The sequence below is a fragment of the Ptychodera flava genome, chromosome 10 (genome assembly GCF_041260155.1).
Source record: "Ptychodera flava strain L36383 chromosome 10, AS_Pfla_20210202, whole genome shotgun sequence".
Lineage (NCBI taxonomy): Eukaryota > Metazoa > Hemichordata > Enteropneusta > Ptychoderidae > Ptychodera > Ptychodera flava.
This window is the reverse complement of record NC_091937.1, coordinates 30,306,194-30,331,830: the sequence shown is the minus strand read 5'-3', so window position 1 is coordinate 30,331,830 and position 25,637 is coordinate 30,306,194. Positions and strand designations below refer to the sequence as shown.

Here is a 25,637-nt window from a genome sequence, read left to right as displayed (position 1 = left end):
AAGTTTTAACGCTTACTTTCACTGTTTGTTCCATATCTCCCTCCATCGGCCGAAAGTTCTAGAACTCAACACGCTCCATTGCGTTCTACGTCATGCAAGTCACAATAAAAGAGTTTTCTTGCGCGGAAGGGCGCATTCGTATTACGAACTTCGCATGACGTCAGGAGTTAGTCGCGATTCTTTAATTCGTTCGCGCAGTGCAGTAGTGATTTTGAAATGTTGCTAGGACTCGGGAGGTGTGCACTACAATGTCCGCGTGACGTCACAAATATATTGTTTCCCCGAACATAAGAATATCGCCCGCATATGTATCTTGCGAAGGAACGCGCTTACGGATCATCTGATAAGTAAGTCCAACAGTTATTTGCTGATCATTTTCAAAGAATGGCTGACAGATTGACAAAAATCAAATAATGCAAAAGGCCTTTGTCTCGTTTCAACCAATCCCGTCTGTTTTACAACACTGCGTAAAATCTCGTCGTTGATAGTCATGGGATGGGTGGGTTCTAATGCTTGTTCCGTAAAATTTCAAAATACCTCTCATCTGGGAAGTTTCAACACGAAAAACATTTTTTGAGAAACAATGAGAAAAAATCAAACCGAAAACACCCCTTTATTTTCAATATCTAGGAGAGGGAGAGATAATTTAAAATACATTTAGAGCCATGTCAATGTTGTGTATGACCAATGATATTGTCTTAACACATCAATGTAGTATATCGTTGTTATCTGTACCGGCTTTCCTTCACGACAATTTGAAGCATCATGATAACTTTTGGAAAAAAAGAGTGTATATGATGACGTCATCGTTTAAAACAATCACATTTTCAATCAAGGGCTGGCATGGCTGTACATCTGAGAAAATTATTTACTAGGTTTCAAAAAGATATCGTAATCCTTATAACCGATCAGCTTTTAACCCCTTTTTCTTGTTTTGACGGACCGTGATGATGAAGCAAAACGCCCCCTTTTCCGTGATTTAGTGAGCACGGATGGGTACCCGTTTTTCCCTAGAGTGCCACCACACCACCGAGCAACACACTCGATCGTAAACAGAAAGTACCATGGATTTGGATAGACAGGTGGCGCTATTTTTCGGACATATTGAAGCGTCTTGTGACATGTGCACTTTGTCTCTGTTTGAGTATTTGGTGTCAAGTTAATTATTCAGGGGTTTGAATTTGAAGGTACGATTCAGTGTCACAACAACAATTTATCATTACCTACCATAATGTACACGTACCTACAATAATTTACAGGTGTAAAATATGAATAAACATCAACAAGTTTCGTTGGTTATGCAAATACAATACATTTGGGACTAGTAAAAGAAAACGTACACTCAGAAAAAATATATAGTAATTTGAAACGCGAAACAAACCAACGTCTCTGCATGACGTCATAGGATATGGTGTGGTCAAAGTTCAAGAGGGTAATTCGATGCCCTTGATCATTTTTATATGGAAGACCGGTCACGACATGCGACATGCTGGAAGACCGGTCACGACATGCGAGTTTTTTTTTAAACTGCGACCTGGGAGTTCTTAAACTGCGACATGCGAGTTCTTAAACTGCTACATGCGAGTTGCAAAACGAATGTGGCGTTTGCATACATGTCAGGTAGAGACGAGCTTATTTCTGCATAATTCTACAATGGATACACCCTGGGCACAGGCGCTCCTTAGCTGGGTCGTCTGCTAAGTAGATCGATTTTCTGATCGATCTATTGATCCCGTAGTCGATATGCCCGCCACTGCAACCTAAACGGGCATATCGACTACGGGATCAATAGATCGATCCGAAAATCGATCTACTTAGCAGACGACCCAGCTAAGGAGCGCCTGTGACCCTGGGAGAAATAACGGCCACGTTAGGACTCCGACATGTATGGAAGTCCGGTCACGACCTGCTACATACGACCTGCGTCTTAAACTGTGATCTGCGACCTATTACCCTAACCCTAACCCCTAACCCCTAACGCAAACTAACCCTAAGTAATGCCGTTACAATTTTTCTTTCCCTTGGCCTAACTTCCAGGGTTGAGAGCGAAGTAAGGCTTTTTACGAGAGAAAACCTAACCCCTAACCCTAACCCTAACCCTTACCCCTAACCCTAACCCTAACCGCGGATCGCAGTTTTAAAAACTCGCATGTCGCATGTCGTGACCGGTCTTCCATATTTTTACACCCATGATCTCACTTATGTTTATTGACAACCAGCAAATATCTAGAAAACACGGTTTAAAGCAAGTTTTTGTCCAATAAAATCTCTTCACAGACGACAAATATGTTTATGAAGATGAAGAGGCGACATAAAAGTTTAAACGACCAAGAAACCAACGCCAGGATGTTGCTATGGGAACTAGAGGCGCAGATGAAACGCGTCAGGGCTACAAGGCATTCTCAATGCAGCCAGACGTACAGCTGGCTCGTTCTCGGACCCACTGGAAATCCACTTCTCGAGCTTCCTCGTTCGCAGTACACAGAATTGGAGACGCTTTGCAAACAGGTGAAACCTGGAAACTGCAACATGGTTGTGAAAAGATTCCGCGACTCCATAAAGAGAGTGCCGCGGATGGAAGACATGCCACTTGTATTTGCTGCTGTTTTAAGATACGTTCTAAGAGTCCAAGCTGAGACGGGAATTAATAGAAGAAAATCTTTCGCCGATTGGAGTGTTAGAAAGAATTTTTTCAGTCACAGGGAAGACTTGAGCATGGCAGAGCTAGGCTCTTCAAAACTTGGGCATAATGACAATGGAAGTTTGCCTACAATGGAATTCGACGTGCCGTTAAGCTCAATGACCAACGAGACTTTAATTTCCCGGGGTTCGACGCGACCTGGACACGCCGTCAGGAAAATCGAAGAAACTGACTCGAGCATTATGCGGCCTTTCTCGCCAGCTGAAGACGATCAGTTTGACCTGGTGTCCACCACCGTTTCGAGGAACCTCGAACCGGTGCCCTCTAACGGTGAAGATCATGATATAATTTTGCCCGGACAGCTGGCTGAACTGATTATCTAGCCTAGATTTATACAATTCACGTGGCTTCTTTACTGTGACTCTGACAAATAATACAACTTGGTACACTGAAACATTTAGCCTGAGTAAACTCTTAATTTCAACCACCGCATAATACATTAGTCATTCACAACCTATGACAGACAGACATAACATTACATCTCATTACACAACCCGACGCCCTCCCATCAAGTTGGTCCAAATAATTACTAACAACACACTAGTATTCAGTTTGAATATTTTGGTCACAATAAAAAATAATCCTGGAAATTGGATAGATCAGTCTGAAACTTTGTAAGTAAAATTCTTTTTCTTACATATTTTTGGTTTCTCTTATTATTACCTAGTGACATCAGCAAAATTTGGCCATTCGAAGCATTAGTTTGAAAATTCGGAGGAAAAACGTTTTGAAGGACTGGTATTTGAAATACGTTCAGACGTTTGGTCAATATGCTGGTAAATCAATATTGCTTTCTTTCGAGCGGGAGACTAAAAAAAAATTATCATAGAGTTGTAAAAGTTTGAAAGTCAGAATATCTGTTCCCGAAGCGCGTTCTAAGTGGAATATGGGCACTGCCTGAAATGGCAAATCAAAGTATTCTCGTAATAGGCCTGTGGAAAGATTTGCCTGTTAAAATCATGAAAAAATGTAACCGGTAAATGGAATTGTGCAATGTTCACGACAACTTTCCCGAGGCACGGAATCAATATCTTAGGTTAGGCCAAGCGAAGGAAAAATTTGTAGACTGTCAGTTGAGATCTCACAAGAAGTCACGGTCTTATTGAAGAACCGAAATACCGGGGACCGAGTTGTTTTCGTGTTCTGTCGAATGCTTTCAAGCTAGAGATTGTCTGTAAAGTTTAGTTAATTTTTTCCAGTCAAATTCAATCCGGTTTGTCATTTCTGTCGATGATTACCTCATCGTTATCTCTCTACCTTTGTCATATATTTACTTCTGTGCGCATCCTAGTGCACTGGTCAGTCGAGTTTAACACTGACGACATACACTTTTCTACTTGAAACTTCATCTTCAGTGTCCTGTGAACAGAACGGCGGATCATACAACCTGAACGGTGAGTCTGGGTCCCGGGGTCTGGGTATCTCTGTGTCTTACAGTGGTTATCTCTGTGTGTCTGTAAGACACATACATACGTGTGCTAGTCTTTCCCAGACAGCCATGTAACTGTACTCGATAATTGGTGGCCTATCTCTGTGTCCGTTGATGTTATCTAATTCGGTGTTTTGTTTGGATATGCGTCAGAGATTCCAGTCGTCACGTCCATCACATGTATTACGGCGATTCTTTCGGTAAATCTGGACCAGGCAGTGTGAAGTTTTTTAGAATTGCGACTGGCAGAGCCTGTTAAAGTTAGTACGATACAAACTATACGCAGACAATATAACAATACAGACAATGGTGAGATTTAAACAATAAGTGCGGCTACCGATATCAACATAATGTAGTCTACAACATCCATGGTAGAGTTAAGATCTTGCAGAGACAATGTCACGAAATTATACTGGGTGGCCATGGCGAGGACTAATAAAAGAACATTTAATTTGTATAAAAAGGACGAATGTCATTATAAGACAACCTGGGGGAGGGGGCCTCATCCATATCACCCTGTGTTACCGATAAAACAATCGCCAACAATAACTATATAGGTTTGTCAGAATGACGTCTAAACTTCAGCTTATCAAGCATTACATTAGTCATCGCAAATCAAACAAAATCGATGCGTTTTATAGTAAGGCTTGCAGGCAATGCTCTAAATTTGTCTTTTGTTCGTTAAAAGTGGCAAAAGGCATTAATATGGTTTTCCTGGTATATTCAGAGTTATTGGATACCAGCTCTGTCCATAAATATATGTTCTGTAAACATTTCGATGACGTAAAATCCGTGTGTGTGTGTGTGTGTGGGGGGGGGGGTCATTCGATTTTTGTATCAAGGAAGAGGGGTATGTGAAGTACAGGTACTCTAACTACTGTTGTCTGGCAACTGGCACCAATAGAATATTACAAAGTCGATGATCAACTAAATGTCCACATTGTTGACTTTGTCTCTGTCAAAATATTAGGAAACATCCAGAGACAAGCAATCTCCTCCGGACGATTGGATTTCTAGGGATATCGCCCAGCGAAGATTTTTTTTGTGTGTGTTAAAATGCCCTTGATGACGATTTGCAAGATAAAATATGGATTTTGAGAAGAATTCTCCACTTCAGATATAGAAAAGCACTCACAGCAATACAGTGAGTGTCATCATGGAGTTCCATGGTGTCATTGAGGGCTTTTCGTGATACTTGGCCTGCCAAGTGACACATTAGAGCTGATTTCAAATGACGTCATGGTTCTCTTACTATTATGCAAAATTGAATATTTGCCAGAAGGTGTGGTTCAAACTTTTGATAATTTCTTAATATATTAGGGTAACGAAAATTCTCCTTTTTAGTACAAATGTTAGTGTGCGCTGAACTGAAAGACTTTAACTTTCTCTTAAAGGGAAGCTGTCGTCGGAACAGCGCATGTTTACAAATTGTATTTCATGCAATATAGATACATCATGTCAACATTGCTGCAACATTTAGATTTTACTATGTACATTATGACAAACATGTATTAACTTTCATCAATCGCCAACGGACCTTTGATACAGTGTTTATATCGGTCGTAGGGGTCCCCAGCGACCTTTGAACGCAGTTCCGACGACCGCCTCCCTTTATGCTTTCCTTGAGGAAACTTTCAAGCATACTCATCAGGGGTCTCTGGACAAATTTTGATAGTAGGGAAACAGGTTACCCAATATTTACCGATATTGGAACTCGAATACGAAAATGACCACCATCCCCCATGTTCACTCCATGAGGAAGAGTTTTTCAATTTCGATTTTTACCAAACCAATATACGTCGTGAAAACTTTCCTCGTTCGAACAGCTTCAAAATGAACCCCCAACAAACCGTGACACTGAGACAAGAAAAGTATTGTAGAAATTCGAGAGTCGGAATATCTGATCCCGAGACACCCTCTACCTTGATGAAAACCACAGAAATCGCCTCAAGAGATTGAAATAGAGAGAGAGCAAACGAAAGTTACGGCAGGAAACAGATAAATGGTGTACTTTTTAATCTCTGAATTTTAAGTTCACAACTCGTAAAAGAGCTCATAAACAAAAACTTGTTATCTGCAAAATTATGCGGATGCAAGTTAACGAATATCCTGAATGCGTCATCCTGTTACAGGTACCGATTGCAGGAAGGCAGTCAGTAAAGTGTTCACAAATTGTAATCGAAATACGACAGGCTTTGTTTGCAAAGTTGCCACGACGGTTCGCGAAGTCTGGCTCTAAAAATGTGTTTCTTTCAAAACACATTCTTGTATTTTTGAGTCGAGTAAATCTTTTCCCCCCTTTTCCATTCCAGATAAACTTGGTATACGCGGGATGAAATATTGATCCGATCCATATTTTTAAGTTCGACATTCGGGACGTGAAAATGGCGAACGCAAAGTCTGAACAATTTGCTGTGTTCGTGGTGCTGCTTTTGTGCGTGTCGGTCAATTCACAGAGTACACCTGTTGTCACGGTTACGGAGACCGACCCATCCTCGAACACGACCGACTTTTCAACCACTACGGATGGCACGACATTGCCGGTCTCCACAACAACGCCGTGCCTTGGAACGAAAGCAGCCTCCGATCTTGAAGTCCTCAACCTAACATACACTTCGGCAGTCATCGTCTGGGCTGTCCCAGAATGCCTTGCCACTGTGATAGGTTACAGGCTTTCGTATGACCAAAGCTACAAGTTGACTATAACCAGCGAAAGCGTCCTCTTCAACGACTCGTCGACCTCTGAACATGAAATCCTTGACATGAAGCCCTGGACAATATACACGACCTGTATCATAACACGAACATACGACGGGGTAGAGACCGAAGGAGAAAACAGCTGCGTCACTTTTTCCACTAAGTACAACGCATGGAATCCCAGGGCCAAACTCGCAGTCGCCATCTCCATCGGCCTCGTCATCGTCCTAGTACTCGCCATGGCGGCGAAAATTTTCTTCGATCCCTCGCAGAGGGACAAGAGCACCGTGGTGGAGGACATCTCCAAAGACGCCGAAAAGGCTCATGGGATAGAGACTGTAGAGATGAAGACGGAAAAGAATGGTCACGGTTATTATCACGACAACAACTTAAACATAACTGATTACGACGATGACAATGACAGTGTGTTTGAAAAACAGGAACCACACATTCTTTAGGCGTAATACGTTCTGAAACACTCCCAATTTTTTACGATTTATACGGGGGCGACGTACAAACCATAGACGACTTCATACACCGATGTGTTGCGGCCGTAGAGACAGGAATGGATAACCTTTCCCCAATGATTTACTTAAACTTCGGTTAACGTTTCTGAGGAAAAACACACACACAGTTAAATTTACAATATGTTTCTCATGTATGTGTATATTTTATAGACTGTGATGAAACTCAATGTAAACATTGCGCGCTTTCAAAATAATTTTTTTTAAAATTGAAATTTATGTTTCATACACTAATGGGCCAGTTTCATCACTTCGACTTTTTAGCTCTATTTTTCACAGTGATTGCTTCACTGCACTTTCCGTAGAGTGTTGTTGCGCGATGAAAGTGGCTTGTGATGTTTCAAGGTATGCAAATAATACAATGTACCGATAAGTTCAACGTAGCTAGGGCACATCAGCTTGGATTTCATGAGCATTCCGCCAGGGATAGTCATTTTCAGTCTTTTGCCGACGGCATTAAAGTTTTGATATGCTTGAGAACACACATCTTCAAAAAATTTGAGTATGAGGAATATAAATAAAAGGTAAACGCACGGGACTAGAGGTAGATTCCCTGACGCAAAAGACGCCAATTTACAAATGCTGTATTCTGCAATGGTTATTTGAATGTACTGTACGTGGTTAGAGTGAAGTCACAGGGGTGAATAATGGTACACTGCGCCTAGAGGACAGATATATTAAGACTCTCAATTTTTTTTCCATACTTTTCTGATTTACCACGTAGACAAAGTTCTCAGAGTAAATAACATTTTCACCGTCCGAGTTTTGTGAAAATTGAACATTTATTTTCCCCCATAGAATCAACACTGGGATAGCCGCCATTTTCAATTTTAAATAATGGTAAATTTCAGATTTTTTTCTCTTGTACAAAAACTTCCACGGCGTCCCGTGATTTTTATTCTTGATTTCGAAAGAAAATGACAGAAAGTTTCCCTGAGGAAAGTTTGAGAAAACGTTTGAGTCTTTCACTTTCGAGGCAGTGGTCACATAATACCTATTCATTATGTGCATAACAGGCGCGCGGCGCTGGCGAAGTCGGGTGCCTATTATTGTAGCGTACAGGACAGTTTTAGAGGTCATCAAAGGTATACAGTCACCTGTAATCTAAATATGCCCATATATGGTAAAAGGAGCATTCCTTGGTATTCAAAATGCCCATGTGAGGGCGCTGTTTTTAAAAAGCGGCCACCCGCTTAAAATCTGTGATTGTTAGATTTTCTCTTTCCATGGTAACTGTGGCAAAATTGGAACAGGTGACAGTATACCTTTAATCCACGTGTTCCTGACAATGCATTATGGGTACGTGTGAAGAGAACACTGCCTATGGTAACCATGCAGGATATCCTTCTGGTTGCCAGGGTAACCCTGAAACAAAACCAGACCATGCTGTAGTTCTATAATCTATTCTTCCAGTATTCAGCATTCAATCTGGTGATACAATTCTTCAATAAAACCAATGACACAGCTTGTTTGAAAAAATATTTGAAACTCTCCCATTAATTTCCATAAAATATTTAACATATTTTTCAACAAGCTACATTTCCTTTCAAATGAAATGACTTCACTTACAACAAATCAAACAAAGACTGAATAAAAGCAGGACAACATTTTGAAATCAAAATTACAATAAACTGTAGTAACAGTTATGATTGATTGGTATATTTTCACGAAATCAAAGAGGCAATTTTGCAAATAATATTACAAGGAATATTATTAACTTTAAGGTAGAATGCGCCTCGGGGACAGATATTTGGACTTTCAATTTTTTTGAATTCTTTCCTGATCTACCACTTGTGGGGGCTCATTTTGAAGCCCTTTTAATAAGAAAAACTTTCAATGTCTTAGTTTTTTGAAAATCGAAAAATTTTATTTTCCTCCAAAAAGTTAACACAGGGATGGCAGCCATTTTGAATATCAAATATCGGTAAATCTGGGGTGATTTGTTTCTTTAGTACCATTGTTTGAGCAAAAGTTTAAGTCTTCACTTTTGAGGCACATGCTACCTTAAGGAGATGAGCTTTAACATTTTACACTTTCCATTTTTCACTTATTATCTTTCTGTACATACACTGTTGTCCTTTGATTGTTGTTAGCAGGCGGCAAGTAATGTTGTCCTTGTGATTTTTCAGAACAATATATTTACCTTTTTCTTCATTTTAAAAGTATTGTTCAAGTTTGAGAAAATAATGTAAAAGGTAAATAAATCCCAGACCTTGTTTCACCTAGCCTACAGCAGTCATGTAAATTAAACTTTTGTTTGTGTTTGTGTGTGTGTGTCAATTTAAATGAAAAATACATGATCTTGATCATGCAACTGGAAAAACAATGTAAATCTGAAAATATTCGCACTGTTGTCCTGAATATTAACCTGAAAATATTTACACTTTTAATGTGAATGCAAACCTGAAAATATCTGAACTGTGAAGTGTAAAATCTCAAGCCAAGCAGCAGTGGGGCTCTTAGTAAAGTTACAACAGTACTGCCACCGAAGAACACAATCCCTGTGGTATGACTACGCAAAACAGAGATACATGGAGTGAAACCATTGCTAGGAGTGTGTCACAGAATGACAACCGTGTTGGTTTGAACGTTAACCTGAAAATAACCTAACTTTAACCCGAATATGCAGGTGAAATGTAAACAGTGCTAAAACCTGGCTGTAGGAACAAGTAATATTGAACTTGTCAGAAGTAGCTACAACTGAAACAAAAGTAATTCTTTATCTGCACGGATAAATTTAAACTGATTCCCAGAAAGTCTTGACATTCTAAGTTTTCAAAATGTTGCAGCTGCTTGGACAGTATTTTGCAGAAAAATAATTGTCAGTTAAAACAAATTCATACCGCTGGAAAACTTTTTGCATTTCATGATTGGCTGTCATAAATTTTGACATTATTACATCTTTATAAAAACATCCCAGATACACTGAATTTTCAAAGAACTTCACATAAAAGGTAAATTCCTAATTTTCCAAAATGGAAACCTTGTCTTAAATATGAAGTTGTTCACCATAAATACATTTCATGCAATTCATTGAAAATATACAATATTTTACAATTAAAATTTCCCTGTTCCTATTTTGTAAGTAGAACTTTACAAATGCAGGAATATTTCAGCCTTTCAGCCTGGATCATAATAAAAATATTTCGTAAGATGATCAAATCTGACCATTGCATACATATCATGCCTAACTATTTTTCCTTCATATGTAAAACTTTTGCTTTGCTGTAGTAAAGTTTGGACCCAGCATGCTACATGTTTGATAAATTAAACCTAGTAACCAGCTAAAATGAACACACTACGCTATGATACATAATTGAAAATATCTCTGGAGAGAATATGTCCAGAAATCACCTTAGAGAGATATGAAATTTCACTTTGAAAAAGCTTTGATTTTACTGCATAACAATTGTCACACAGAAATGCTCTATTGGCAACCAGTCTGAAAAAACTTGTAAATATTCTTGCAAGTCGATCTTGGACATTACAGACAAGCATTTGATATTGACCAGGTAGCTCGGTAATATATGCATGCTGTGACCTTTATCACAGGATAATAACATGGCCCATTCCCTGCGTCAGTTGAGTTAATTTTATTGTGATGTGGGAGCCACACATTTAGTTTTCATGTCTTAATTTCTTCAACATTCAAAACAATATTTCAGTCCACATAAACTGTACACTTGCAGTGGTCCTATGATTCTATTTCCTTATCTATGCAAGTACAGTATGCATTGTTAAACGGAATTATTCACAGTATCAGCTGCAAGTTCATGATTCTTCACACAACAGATATCTGTTTGCATTTTTTTTTTCTAAATTTAATCTATCCACACCTATATAATGGTTTAACCCAATTGTTCTCTACAACAGAACGGGTTCCACATTGCTAGAAAAGGTGGGTAAAAGGACTTTAATCACATGATTTTCATCTGAACAGATTGGTGTAGTTTCTATATTGCACAACTTGTCTCATATATACCGTACCTTGATTTTTTTTGTCGATAACCTGCTTGTAAAATTCATCTACACCGTTTTGTAGGCACTCAAAAAAGTAGATTTAACATCCAAAAGTTGGTTTATAGGTACTTTCGGACACGTACCTTCAAAATATTTCATATGATGTTCCTATAGTTTTAGCTCTGAGTATCATATATATAGAGTAAGGTTCATAAATATTTTCATCTAGGACAAGGTAGCTCTTGTTAGTCGTTATCAAATGAAATTATGGCATCTATCAGGTTATTGTATTCTAGCATGAAATACTGTACTTTATTACACATGCTATATTTTCAGTTTTACACGCTTTCAGCTTCTAGAAGTCCATCAAAACACGGTCTTGTAAATGTGTGCAGAATACACAAACGCTGATGGAAAAACCCATAATATATTATTTTAAAACAGATAAAATATATTCAATAAATTAACCTATAGCCTAAATCAGCATCGCTTGCACCATAACTTGCTGTGAATAGACTTTGAACTTTTGACCTGAGTTCAGTCATGTGATTTAAATGCAAAGATCTGATTGGTTGTTGAACTCTCAATCCAAGTAATGTGATTGGTGGAAGAATTGTTCTATTTTCAATGTTCATAATGTTCATCCTCTTCCTCATCCTCATGGCTGTCTTGTCCTAGCCAGTACTCACAAGACTGCATCTCCACTAGTCTAGAGATGGTTCGGTTAAAGGCAAAAATCTCCTCCTCTCCTGTAAATATGCTGGCACTGGCTGCATCCTGTACAGAGAAAAATGATTGATAGCAATCTGTTAACAAATAGAGTGAAATTCCACAAGCTGCCTTTGCCAATTTTTCCATATAGTCACAGATACAAAATTTATGCTCGTTGAGTGATCTTGATCTTGCGTTTGACAACGACATTTAACAGAATGGATCCAAAAGTACGGTTAGTAGAAAAGGTGGCTGTTTTTGAAATATATTAACAAAACAACCTGCTACTTCTTGAAAGTATGGACCTTTGAATGACTCAAAACTGACTAGCTATGCAAGTTTACGGTTCTAGCCTGAAAACTGAGCTGAAACCAAACACAACAATCATGGAATAATCACATTTATTCTTCCACTGAAGTTCAAGTTCAAAGCCCCAATACCTGCAAATGTTTAATAAAACGATCTCAAAATATCCTTAGTTTTCCAAGAGTTTTCTTTGAATAAGACCCATTAGAGACTGAAAAAGTGTATAACGCTGCCATGAGTGTCGAGAATGGCATGTAAATTCAAAGGTTTTAACGTCATTTTAGATTTCCCGCCATTTTCGAAAACTAATCATATGAAAGAGAAAATAGAAATTACAACAACAAAATGTTAGCCATCGTGTGTTGTGCATTCAAGAAAATGGCATCATGCTTGTTTCTGGTATGATCACGAGGTATATATGCAGGAAATACTGTTTTTTGTATTTTCCCGCCGGGGCGCCATTTAATGGGTGCGGCACCCGTTTATTATTAAACCTGTTAAAATGTGTGGGCATGGTCAAAATCAGCATGCAGTGATACTTCAATATATGTCCTTCAGTAAGTACATTTACACAAACCAACTGTGGCTTGAAAATAAAATCATGAAAATAATTCATAAAATTAGCAGCTATTGGGGCTTTAATGTTCTACCATATCATGGAATGCAATATCATGACATATTTCATCATATCTGATCATATCGTATCATATCATATACATAAATCATATAAAACATTTCAGTTGTTCATATAACAAAATTCTTTTTCAATCATAGCTCAATCATATCATGTCATATCATATTTCACTCACATAACACCATATCATATCAAATCACACTGGACCACAATAATAGCACATCCCTAAATCATGTCACACCTCATCATTACCACAATAGTAGCATATCCCAAATCACTTCCATTACATCGCACCAATTGAAAACATACCGTATCAGTTTATTAGTGTTAGTTCTAAAGTCCAGTTCTGTTGTAGAATACAAACTGCTGTTACAAGCAACTTGAGAAAGATCAGTTTTGGACTCACCGCCGACATCTCAAGATCAGCAACCATGATCCTTGCTGCTTTGACGTCATCTTCATGAACTTCAGTCGTTAGAAACAAATCGTGAGCATCAACATCAGCTGATATGACTACCCTCACCTGAAATTACAAGATAACACTTGTAACAACAAAACAAATTATCACAACTTGAAATGATATTTTTTTGCCAACATGGCATACTATGCATCCTAAGTTTTTCATCAACACGCTCCTGCATCCCTGTGTGTGCATAGCAACCAGGTCATGATATATTTCCAAGTCATCCTCTCAATCGTTCCTGCTTTAGCATTCTATAACCATAGAGCCATATATGGGTCTTCTGAGTTTGACCATCTTTTGGCATGGAGTACAATTGCAGGGCAAAGGTAGCTCTATATATTTCCAGCTACTCTGTTTTGCATACAGAATTCACACTGTCAATAAAATTAATTTTCATTTAAAAAAAAACATAACAAGATGCGGAAACATTGAGGGTTAAAACGTTCAAAAACTGGATGATTTAGCATGTTCGGGCAAACTTCTGAACATATGCTAAATGATTTTTTTACATGCACAGTGTGTGCATTGGTCTGGCTATTAAAGTGTACCAAGCTAGCATGGACATGCACAGAGCAGTGTGCACCCGGGTATTTCAAGCCCTGAAAATACAGGTGCTAGTGTTCGAAATGTTTGTTAATTCATAGACAACAGAGGGGGAAGACTGCTGTCTATGATTTATTAGACATTTACAGGAATTTATATCATCAAAATTGAGAAACAAAAACAACTTTTCATTTTATCACTTCAACAGGGCCTGACGGGTATCAATGTACTATGGGAGCTCTGAGTGGGATTTAAATATTAGCTTTTGGAAATATACATCAATTTCAGCAACAGAAATTCACTGTGACGATTTTTCAAAGATTTAATAAAGCCTTATTTATGAGAAGAGATGTTAATTTTCGGTGGGTACGTTCCTATGGTAACTTGTGTTGTCGATGGATACTTACCCTGTTGTCATAGAAATTATCAATGAGTGTGATAAATCTCCTGGCCTCAGTTTTCTGACACATTGTCATCTGAGGTATGTCTCGGATGATAACGGTGTGGAACTCCTTGGAGATTTTAATGTAATCAGCTGCACCTCGTGGCTGTTTTCAGGACAAAAAATCAAAATTATGTATCAATTCTGCTGCTTATGAGTGCTCTGTTTACGATTTTGCCATAAATTGAGTCATAAAAGTCTCAGGCTGTTGACCATATTTTCAACACAGCAGAAAGTCATGTATGCATAATGGTGGTTAACAAGAAAAAAAAATGGCCGTCTGGCGGCCATATTGGATCGTATCCCAAAACCAATACATGAATATATGTATGCCATAATGTATTATCCTTGTACCAAGTTTCAAAGAAATCAGCATGAGTGTGTCTGAGATATCTCTGTGGACGCAAGCACACATGGCACCCAATATATAAGTTCCCCAGACTTCGTCCGTGGGGACAAATTAGAAATGGCATCTGTTGTCCAGCTTGCAGTACAGTTCGATGACCAGTTTGAGGTTTGGAAATTCCCTGTAGCATACAGCTTCTCACCTTGACACAAAGATCATGAAATGTAAAATCAGCGACACCACCACAACAGACAGGAACTTCTAACTTCCTCCCAAGTAGATGGAGAGTACGAGATTCAACGGCTGCAGAAAAGTAGAGAAGATAACCTTACAAATTCGCTTCTTGATGAAACTGTGTGGAACGCATATCTTTATATATGAAAGTACAATTTGTGCATGTTTATCAATCCCTCACAGTAACCACAGTTTGGTAAAATTCTGTTGCTGTTTGATGATGCGCTGAGCTATTCTACATAACAGGGAAAAGCCCACTAATTGTATTGGGCCTCTGCCAGTCTACTGATGGGGTTGACAATGACACCAACTGAAAAGCGCCCTCAAGAGTTAGGTCTTTCAGTCTGCTGAAAACTTTGGCTGCAGGCGTGCTCTCCAACTTCTGAACCCATTGTTTGTCAACTAAGGAGTTTCATGGAGTTTCCATGAGTCAGCCATATATTTTAAATTTAGTGTGCAAATTTTTAGTCAAAGAAACACTCTTGAGTCAGTGGCACGCCATGTTGGCTGAGAGATGTCTGTCAGATGAAATTATTGGTGTTCAGCTTAGTATTTATTTTGAAAAGCCATATTTTCATTCCAAAATCTAACTGCCTACGAAATAAGTGACTTACGGGCATCCTCCCTTCTTGCAAGTTCTCCAAAGATGTGATCCAACTCTGCATCAGCGTCGGTGAGACCTTTTATAAAATACACATCACCATCCGACGGAAGACCTGTGTGGAAAAACATCAGAAAAACAAAATCTGTTCTTAAATAAGGAATTCTTTCAGGTTCTTTCAGGTAAATTTATGCTGAGGAATATGATTGAACACTGATTAACATTGATACACATTGATAAACACTGATGAACACTGATAAACATTGATGAGTTGAATGAACATTGATTATTACTGGTTCATTATGATGCGGCCTGAAAATTACCTAAGTTTCAATCAATGTTTACTTTGGATATTATTCACAAACAAAAGCCAAAAATATTACCAATGACATATAAAGGGATCAATGAAATAAATTCAGATGCAGTAAATGTGTTTCTGTGGAGCTAATTAACCCTTTGGGTGCTGTATTAATATTGGTGGCTATAGTTTTCTATCAAAATTGTGGAGAAAATCTGGAAAAAATTGTCTTGACTATTGACCAGAAAAAATTTTATGGATTACATTTTATTGAGGTGTAAAAAATTGACTTTTGCACTCAAATGGTTGAACAAAATATTTCACAGCATTTATTGCATGGTTTGTTAGCATTCTCCGCTATAGGCCACCACTGTAGGTTAAAAAGTGCAAGTAGCTTGTCAAAGGTTGGAAGGCTGCCAATATCGCTGATGTTTGTTACTGCTGCCCGGATTCTATGCAGTTCCCTAATGAGGCATGCCTGTTACAACCTTTGACATTATCCTGTTATCACACCATCATTTGGCTAGTCCAGCTGTTCCCACTAAACTTGATCCTTTGCTGGTGTAAAATGCTAATATTCAATTAATTTTATAGTTCTGATATTATCCAAGTAAAACACCACAAAATATAATACAGGTATATCATTGAGATGCTGAGTGTAATACTTGAGTATTTATGCTACAGAATATATCTATCTTTTTGAAAAAAAAAGCAGGCAGAGTTTCTAAGTTTATATACTTGCCCATTTGCCTGTAATCTATTCCTTGTGTTAAAGACATTGTTTCACAGTGATCCTGTACAGTGAATGTAGAAAAAACATATATTAAATCCATGTAGGGCTGTAAAACTATGCAGTGACTTTCTTGTGACGCAAATTGAATACTGTTTGAAATGTTAAAAGGAAAATTGCTCTTACAGTTGAATTCTGTTGTCATGGCAGCTCTGGGTGACTTCATTATATTATTATAGAGTGGTTGGACCTTTACATTTGGCAAAAAGGGTTGAAAGGTGGCAAAGATGAATGATGGGTCAAATTTTCTGTAAAATACTAATTTGCTTGACATGTCTTAATGTGACTTTCATATTGATTCAAAAGAACATACCCCTTAAGATAATGTTGAATTGCAGTATGGCTTGGGATGAAGGAAGGGTTTGTCCCATCTGCGGCTGTAATTATTGGACCCATACAGTGGGTATGTTGCTATTCACAACCTATCCACACATCTCTTGTGCATATCTAAATTTTAAAATGGCGGCTGTAATGACTCTGGTAACTGTGGCAAAAGCAGCTTCATAACCAGATATGAACTGAAAATGCTCACGTGTTTCATTAAATATTGCAGTTATGTGTAAACTTGAACCTTTGCCACATGTTTGCAACTTCATTGAAATATTATGATCAACATAATGAACAATAATCACCGTCGATTAGGTCATGAAGTATACAAATATGTAATTAGCTGGAATAATGACTTTCAATAATATTGTATTATAGTGTCATTAATGTACATAGCAAGTTTCATCAATTTTGATCAAGTCAATTCAGATAAATATCCCTAATTATGAAAATTTATTTAATATGCAAATTAGGAATTGGCTGAAGTAAAAATGTCTTTTGATTTTCAATAATGTTATATCACAGTATCTTTGATGTATATAGCAAGTTTCAACAAGTTCAATCAAGTTATTCAGATATGTATCCCTAATTGGGAAAGTTTATTAAATATGCAAATTCGGAATTGGCTGAAGTAAAACTGTTCAATGACTTTCAATAATGTTACATCATAGTATCTTTAATATACATACCAAGTTTGGTCGATTTTGATCGAGTAAAATCAGAAATATATCCCTAATTAGGAAAGCTCATAAAATATGCAAATTAGCAACTATCTTTCATGTCACCCCTTAATGGTCCCCACTGCTGATATATTTTGGTGTGATCAACATTTGTAGCAAATCTCATCAAATTGTGTGAAGTCGTTTTTAATGTATATCCATTTTTTCTAAAATCACTAATTATGCAAAGGAGCAAAAAGTATGCAAGCAACACCCACCAAAAACTAATCAGTTCTTGCCATTTGCTAACTGAATCTATGTACCAGATTTGATTCTGATCTGATCAGCCGTTTTAGAGATATCGGACCAACAGACAGACAGACAGACAGACAGACAGACAGACAGACAGACAGACAGACAGACAGACATCGCTGCGATGACCGGGTTTCGACACAAGTGGCAGCATTAGAGCAAAAGAAAAATTAGATCTGCAACTACCTAATGAATAATTGGCACATTTGTTAAAATGGTACTAAAAGTCATCCTTTCAACCTGGTAGTTTTGCATAAAACTTCTATCAAATACTTATGCCAGTGTACCAAATATCAGACCTCTAGCTCTATTGGCTGGCTCAGAATTAGATATGCACATAATTAATGAGGTACAGGATGTGATGTCATAAGGTCTCCCATCATACCAAATATGAAGCGTGTAGCATTTGTGGTTACTGAGTTATGGATATATACGTATATTCAAGGTCAAAGGTCATCGAGGTCACATGACATTTGTCAAAAAAATTGTAATGCTAATCTATCCCTATATACCAAAAATCAGACCTCTAGCTCTATTGGCTGGCTCAGAATTAAATATGTGCATAATTAATGAGGTACAGGATGTGGTGTCATAAGGTCTCCCATCATACCAAATATGAAGGGTGTAGCACTTGTAGTTACTGAGTTATGGACATATACGTATATTCAAGGTCAAAGGTCATCGAGGTCACATGACATTTTGTCAAAAATAATTGTATTGCTAAGTTATCCCTATATACCAAAAATCAGACCTCTAGCTCTATTGGCTGGCTCAGAATTAGATATGCGCATAATTAATGAGGTACAGGATGTGGTATCATAAGGTCTCCCATCATACCAAATATGAAGCGTATAGCACTTGTGGTTACTGAGTTATGGATATATACGTATATTCAAGGTCTAAGGTCATCGCGGTCACATGACATTTTGTCAAAAAAATTGTATTGCTAAGCTATCCCTATATACCAAAAATCAGACCTCTAGCTCTATTGGCTGGCTCAGAATTAGATATGCACATAATTAATGAGGTACAGCATGTGGTATCATAAGGTCTCCCATCATACCAAATATGAAGGGTGTAGCACTTGTGGTTACTGAGTTATGGACATATTCGTATATTCAAGGTCAAAGGTCATGGAGGTCACATGACATTTTCTCAAAAAAAATTGTATACCAAAAATCAGACCTCTAGCTCTATTGGCTGGCTCAGAATTAGATATGCGCATAATTAATGAGGTACAGGATGTGGTGTCATAAGGTCTCCCATCATACAAAATATGAAGCGTGTAGCACTTGTGGTTACTGAGTTATGGAGATATATGTATATTCAAGGTCAAAGGTCATCGAGGTCACATGACATTTTGTCAAAAAAATTGTAGTGCTAAGTTATCCCTATATACCAAAAATCAGACCTCTAGCTCTATTGGCTGGCTCAGAATTAGATATGCACATAATTAATGAGGTACAGGATGTGGTGTCATAAGGTCTCCCATCATACCAAATATGAAGGGTGTAGCACTTGTGGTTACTGAGTTATGGACATATATGTATATTCAAGGTCAAAGGTCATCGAGGTCACGATGGCATTTGTCAAAAAATTGTATTGCTAAGCTATCCCTATATACCAAAAATCAGACCTCCAGCTCCAGAGCAAATAAAATTCCAAGTATTCCACAGTATAACTTAATCGGCTGAAAAATTTCTTTCAGTCACTCGAATCCGAAACCGAATCCGAAACTGAATCCGAAACCGAATCCGAAACCAAGTCTAACTTCAGCATCGTTCTAGCCAGAGTGTAATTTGGGGATAGCGCCCTCAAACCACAGATACCGGCTTCCCATAGACTACCATGTATCAGAAAAATTAAAACTGTGATAACTTCATTAATATGCAAGCCACGCCCACCAAAACCTTTTCAGTTCTAGCCATTTGAATTCTGAAGATGTCTACCAAATTTGACTGAAATACCTTTAGCTGTTTTTGAGATAATGGGGATACAGACACACACACAGACAGACATGGCTAAACCATATGCTCACGTGTGTGAACACGTGAGCAAAAAATCAAAGGAAACAATCATTTTAGTCCATTTGGCAAAATCTTGCAGTGTTTGAAAAGCTACAAAACTGGTGGACAGTGAACATGCATCAAATGCTGAATATCTTTGCATTTCTTCGACATCGCAAATTTCTGGGAAGAGGCAACGCTTATCAACAAGAAAGCCACACAGCTGCAGATGGGACAACCCACTTCCTTTAAGTCAATTAACAAGATTTGGTAAAAGTATTTTCCTTACCTTAAGGACTTTGATGAACGGCACAAAGTGACTTCTCTGGAGTCCATTCTTGTAAAGGTCGTTTGGATGTCGGTTTGATGTTGCTATGACAACCACACCATTGTCAAATAATTCTGTAAAAAGTCTTTTAAGGATCATAGCATCTGCAATATCTGTCACCTGAGAGGTGGAAAAATGTATTGATCATTGGACGACTTGATTCTACCGTAAAGTAATTGAAACTTTAAAACTTTTGGTCAAAATTTCCTCAGGGATACATTAATCCTTTCTTTTTGAAAATCTAGGGCAATCATGCAAATTTTGGTACAAGAGAAACAAATTACCCAATATTTACTGATATTTGAAATTCAAGATGGCTGCCATCCCTGTGTTAATTGTATGAGGAAAAATTAGATATTTTGATTTTTCACCAAAATGAGCCCATAAAAACTTTGGTTACTCCATAAGCTTCAAAATGAGCCCCACCAAGTGGTAGACCTAAAGAACATTGTAAAAGTTAGAGTCTGACTGTCTGTCTCTGAGGCACATTTTACCTTAAATCATTGTCTTCTGATAATGACCTACCTGGAACTCATCAAAACAGAGAAGCCAACTCTCATTTGTGATTATTTCAGCTACAGGTTTGATTGGGTCGAACGGGTTTGGTTTCTTTCCGGGGGGGACTTTGGGTTGCTGTTTTTTAAGTTCATGAATTTCTGGTTAAAAAAAGGAAGAGAAAAGTCAATTTTTTTTAACTTTAAGGAAAACAACTGATGTCTCAAAGGTGTTTAATGTCAAAAATTCTTGCTAACAAAAAGTACAAGTTAAGCACTGACTTTGCGTTCACCCATCCCCTATTATACCCTACCTTGTTTTAACCCTTTGAGTGCTGCATTTTTTCCCACCAAAATTTTAGTGCAACATTTTACCAATTTTTATGAACTTTTCTGTATTTTTTTTTTTATAATTTTGGACCACATGAACAAGACATTTCATCGGCCACAATTTTTTATCAAAATTTTGGCAAAAATCTGATGAAAATTGACTGAGGTTTATTTTATAAGGGCGACAAAAATTGACTTTGGCACTCAAAGGGTTAAATACAAATATTGAACTACCAAGGATAAAAGACAGTGATTTTTAGTGTAAAAATTATGAACTCAAAGTTTGTTGAAGCTGATAACAGGGAATATGTGTATCCTCCATGTTACATAGGTGAATATATTTTTAAATCTTGGTTAATATCTTTTTCACATATCAACATATCTTTATTGATCAATGAAAAGCAAGGAAAAGCAGCTATCAGAAATCACTTACTTGAATGGACATCTAACATAAATGAATTGAAATGTGTCCTTTTTTTCCTATCGATATCTGTACATTTGTAAAATAGGTCCATTATCATGGTTTTGCCGGCCCCTACACTGCCGTAGAGATAAAGTCCCTTCGGGCCTGGTTTTTTCTTCTTTCTTCCAAACATCTGAAATGTACAAAATAGCCCTCGGTGAGTTATATTGTTAATCTTGGAATGAAAAATTCCTGACAGGACACAGTGTGATTGTCCATTGAAACAAACATGCTGTGTTTCTTCAGTGGAACTTAACAAAGGTTTACAAGAGCAAGTAAACATTTTCGCACAGTGTGTGACTGATTCAATTTGACAGACATAGGTATGTTTCCCTATCTTGTGTAAGCACCATGCCCATAGTATCTTGACAGAATGGCACTTCTTTTGAGGTGAAATAAAATGCAATATATGTTTATAGAAAAAGGTGATCAGAATTTCCATAGCCTTCAAACCTTACTCAAAATAATTTTGTCAGCTTCTCCTATTTTAACTGATGATTGGCCGAAAAGGTACTTTTCTAGAGAAGTAAGTGAGGGTAAGTATGAATGCTGGGTTCTCTACAAGGGCTTTTCCATGAAGGCGCTACATAGGCTTTTTTAATTATCTGATAATATCGTCTAAGATGTCTAAGTTAGAAAGATTCAGGATCATGAGACCAAAGTGATCTAACATAGATAATATTATCAAATAAAACAGTGTTTTGGGCATCGGCCACTTCCCAGCCCTTCTAACTCTAACTTACATGTTAGATGATATTATCAATTTTATCCGATATTATCGATGTTATCCAATAATATCTGATAAAACACCATGTCGGGCATCAGCCACTTCCCCACTCATCTAATATTGGACTCTGACTTAGACGTTAGATGATATTATCAATTTTATCTGATTAAACAGTATGTCGGGCATTGGCCACTTCCCCACTTGTCTAATATTAGACTCTAACTTAGATGTTAGACAATATTATCGATTTTATCCGATATTATCCGATAACACAGCATGTCGGGCATCGGCCACTTCCCCACTCGTCTACCATGAGACTCTAGATTAGAGAACTTACATAATATTATCTGATAATACCTAAAGTGCCAATGTTGTGGTATCCTCGGCTTTTCGAGGGATGTGTTACCCATCTTTTTTTTGAGCAATCTCTTAACCCTTTGAGCCCGGCTCGGAAAAAAATGTCTGCATGATGTCATAGGTCACCAGGGGGTCAGGGTGCAAAGGGTTAATATGTTAATACCCAAAAGAATATATTTTTAAAACACAAAGAATATGCAAATTGTATATTGTTATGTAATTAGTCACCCCTCTGGTTTTCGGAGCTGTGGAGAACAGTGAGTGATAAAGAAAGATGCCCTTTGAACGTCTGAAAGTTGGGGACTTCCATCAAATGTCAAGCTGCAGTGCAGCTTCGTAAATGTGGTAAATAACTGCTGTAGTTTTTTACCCTATTACCACCAAAACTGTGGGACGTTGCCATTTGGGGTGAGCAGGTTTATAAATGGGAGGGGGAGGGTGAACGCTGGTGGTATGTACATTCAGGAAAAGGGGATTAAGGGGTTATTGACCAACCTTTTCAAGGAAGCTTAGTTCAACTGGTTTATAGCCATCTATCCTATCATTTAAATCTTGTAAGTGTTTCACAATCTTCTTTTGGTAACTGTCTTCATGTAGTTCTCCTCTCTGGACCAGAGCAGTGTAATACCTGAATGGTCCCATGCTTGGATTGGCTTTGATTTTGGACTCTATCTTAGGCTGTTCATAATGTAGAGTTGCTGAGCTGACTACAGGTTTCACTGGAATAAAATTATCATTATTAGTTATTTAATATCTTGGTGTCTGATAAATGGATTTGAATGTGATCACCTAACTTCCATACATCATAAACTGTGTTTCCGTTCAGTGGTGCCCCATAGACTGCAAGTTGACTCTGAAGCATCGGGAAGACAGGCAAATATTCAAGTGAGGTCAAATATTATTAAATTTCCTCTACTCTGCGACAACCAAAGAACAAGAGCAAATGATGGACAGCAATCACCTAGATGGAATCATGTAATTAGATGGGAATACAGCAGAGGTATTGGAAAATCACAGGTGCACAAGAGACTGAATAAGAGTCCATTCAATGCCAAAAGACAACTGGTGACAGAGATGACCAGTGAAAAGTCAACTATGTCATAGACCCTCCCAACCTCTAAAATACAGAAGCAGTATATGCAAACAACGATGGTGGGAAACAACTGGTAAATTGGACCTGAAAAAAAGATGAGTGATGCACTGCATGGATTCACTGATGAAACACTTTCACCTCATATATCAATTGTCGGTAACTGTCAGTCATTTGTTAAGTTTTCGACTGTCCACGAAGGGACTGTGGTCGTCAAACTTGTCCCATGGAGTAACTGGCACAGCTGTGACTACGTTGGCCACACGCTGGCTTGGCACAGTCCAAGAGAGGACAAAATACTGGGTGTCAGGAGATTACTGTAAAACAAACAGACGTTCAGGTTTCACCACAAGGGGAAGAAATCAGTCCCCTGGGTAGGGAGGAGGATTTTTTGCCGCAACAGTTTACCTTATTTGATTTTATTAATTTTGACTGTGATATTTCAAATAAAGAGTTCAACTCCAACTGTTTGACTGCTTTCTTTATTACTACAAGTAATTTTATTAATTTTGACTGTGGTATTTCAAATAAAGATTTTGACTCCACACCGTCTGACTGCTTTATATATTACCAAACAAGTCCTTATCTCCTCTCCAACTTGTGTATACACCACTGTAATGCTCTGAAAACATTGCCAGCTTGCTTACCTGCTGTCCGTATCAGCGGATCAATATGATTAAGTCAAAACCACAGCCGTCTCACACACACACACACACACACACACACACACGTAGTAAAATAAGGCTGTGGTGTTGACTTAATCAATTAATAATCTGCTGATACAGACAGGGATTAGCAAGTTGGCAATGTTTTCGGAGCAATTAGAGTGGTGCATACACAAGTTGGAGAGGAGATAAGGACTGTCGGTAAATATAAAGCAGTCAGACGGTGTTCGAAATCTTTATTTGAATACCACAGTCAAAATTAAAAACTACTTGTAGTAATAAAGAAAGCAGTCAGACGGTTTGGAGTTGAACTCTTTATTTGAAATATCAGTTAAAATTAATAAAATCAAATACGGTAAACCGCACAAAAAATTTTCCCTCCCCACCCAGGGGATGATTTCTTCCCCCTGTGGTTTCACTCTTCAACTTACGAGGGGTTGTACCCGAAACATCTGTTGTTTTAATCTTGTGACAGTTTTGTAAATGCATGGACATAAAAAATCTATTTTTTACATCCATGGTAAATGTAACTGGTAGTGCTTTTAATCCGCTGTCACAGTTTTACAATCAAAGAGGTGTGTGTTGGGAAGCCATTCACACTAAGATTTAATTGTCATGTACGGTCCTTCCATCACAATGCGTATATATTAGTTTTGTCTTGCAAAACTGTAATTGAACATTTTTAAAACATTCTGAAGTATATTTATGCTAATATTCTGGACATAGTAACATCCTGGGCAACCCTCTTTTCCCGATCACAGACGTTGAATCACTCAGTGGTAAAAACATATACCGCGATAGCTGCAATATTCCGCGTGCCATGCGCCGTCTCTTCTGTCTAGACAGCCAACACGACAGAAGAAGCCGGCACACGGCCCGTAGACTACAGTTATTGTAGCTATTAGCCGTAGACCGCAATATAACATGGAAATGGTGACAGTGACACACAGCTGACCGGCCGGCCACCGGCACGTATACCGGCGAAGCCGCAATGTGTGTCAACAATCCTTTCTCGTGGAAACTTAAAATTTTACAGGCTTTATATTTTCACATTACCTTCAGAAACAACAGCAGTGGTCTTAAACCGCGCTGTTGGTCTTCCGTTCAACCGAATCTGTTGACAAAACAGGCAAAATTCTTTAGACGTCAACGCGACACGGTTCGCCATACTTCACTACTTGTGACCTTTACTTTATGTCG

General features: G+C 38.0%; 2 protein-coding genes across 3 annotated transcripts; one reads left to right on the top strand and one right to left on the bottom strand.

The window, feature by feature from the left end:
* Window positions 1–3,969: 3,969 nt before the first annotated feature.
* Window positions 3,970–8,436, top strand: LOC139142473 (uncharacterized). The gene is made up of 2 exons (XM_070712413.1): window positions 3,970–4,095; window positions 6,443–8,436. The coding sequence occupies exon 2, from the start codon at window positions 6,515–6,517 to the stop codon at window positions 7,283–7,285; it is 771 nt and encodes a 256-aa protein (XP_070568514.1). The 5' UTR covers window positions 3,970–4,095; window positions 6,443–6,514; the 3' UTR covers window positions 7,286–8,436.
* Window positions 8,437–8,738: 302 nt separating this feature from the next.
* Window positions 8,739–25,631, bottom strand: LOC139142472 (AFG1-like ATPase). 2 transcript variants are annotated; one of them, XM_070712411.1, is made up of 11 exons: window positions 25,494–25,631; window positions 23,178–23,401; window positions 21,569–21,731; window positions 20,837–20,967; window positions 20,273–20,431; window positions 16,632–16,683; window positions 15,605–15,706; window positions 14,959–15,059; window positions 14,376–14,516; window positions 13,369–13,485; window positions 8,739–12,088 (listed from the first exon to the last, which is right to left on the bottom strand). In XM_070712411.1, the coding sequence occupies exons 1-11, from the start codon at window positions 25,603–25,605 to the stop codon at window positions 11,936–11,938; spliced, it is 1,455 nt and encodes a 484-aa protein (XP_070568512.1). In that variant the 5' UTR covers window positions 25,606–25,631; the 3' UTR covers window positions 8,739–11,935. The 2 variants fall into 2 exon arrangements, with proteins under 2 accessions (XP_070568512.1, XP_070568513.1); XM_070712412.1 differs by lacking the exon at window positions 23,178–23,401 and having other exon boundaries at window positions 25,494–25,618.
* Window positions 25,632–25,637: the final 6 nt, after the last annotated feature.

Coding starts and splice junctions, on each gene's coding strand:
- LOC139142472 (XM_070712411.1), bottom strand. CDS start 25,605: ATGGCGAACCGTGTCGCGTTGACGTCTAAAGAATTTTGCCTGTTTTGT. Junction 23,402..25,493: donor CACTGCTGTTGTTTCTGAAG/GTAATGTGAAAA, acceptor ATTTTATTCCAG/TGAAACCTGTAGTCAGCTCA. Junction 21,732..23,177: donor AACTAAGCTTCCTTGAAAAG/GTTGGTCAATAA, acceptor TGTACATTTCAG/ATGTTTGGAAGAAAGAAGAA.
- LOC139142473 (XM_070712413.1), top strand. CDS start 6,515: ATGGCGAACGCAAAGTCTGAACAATTTGCTGTGTTCGTGGTGCTGCTT.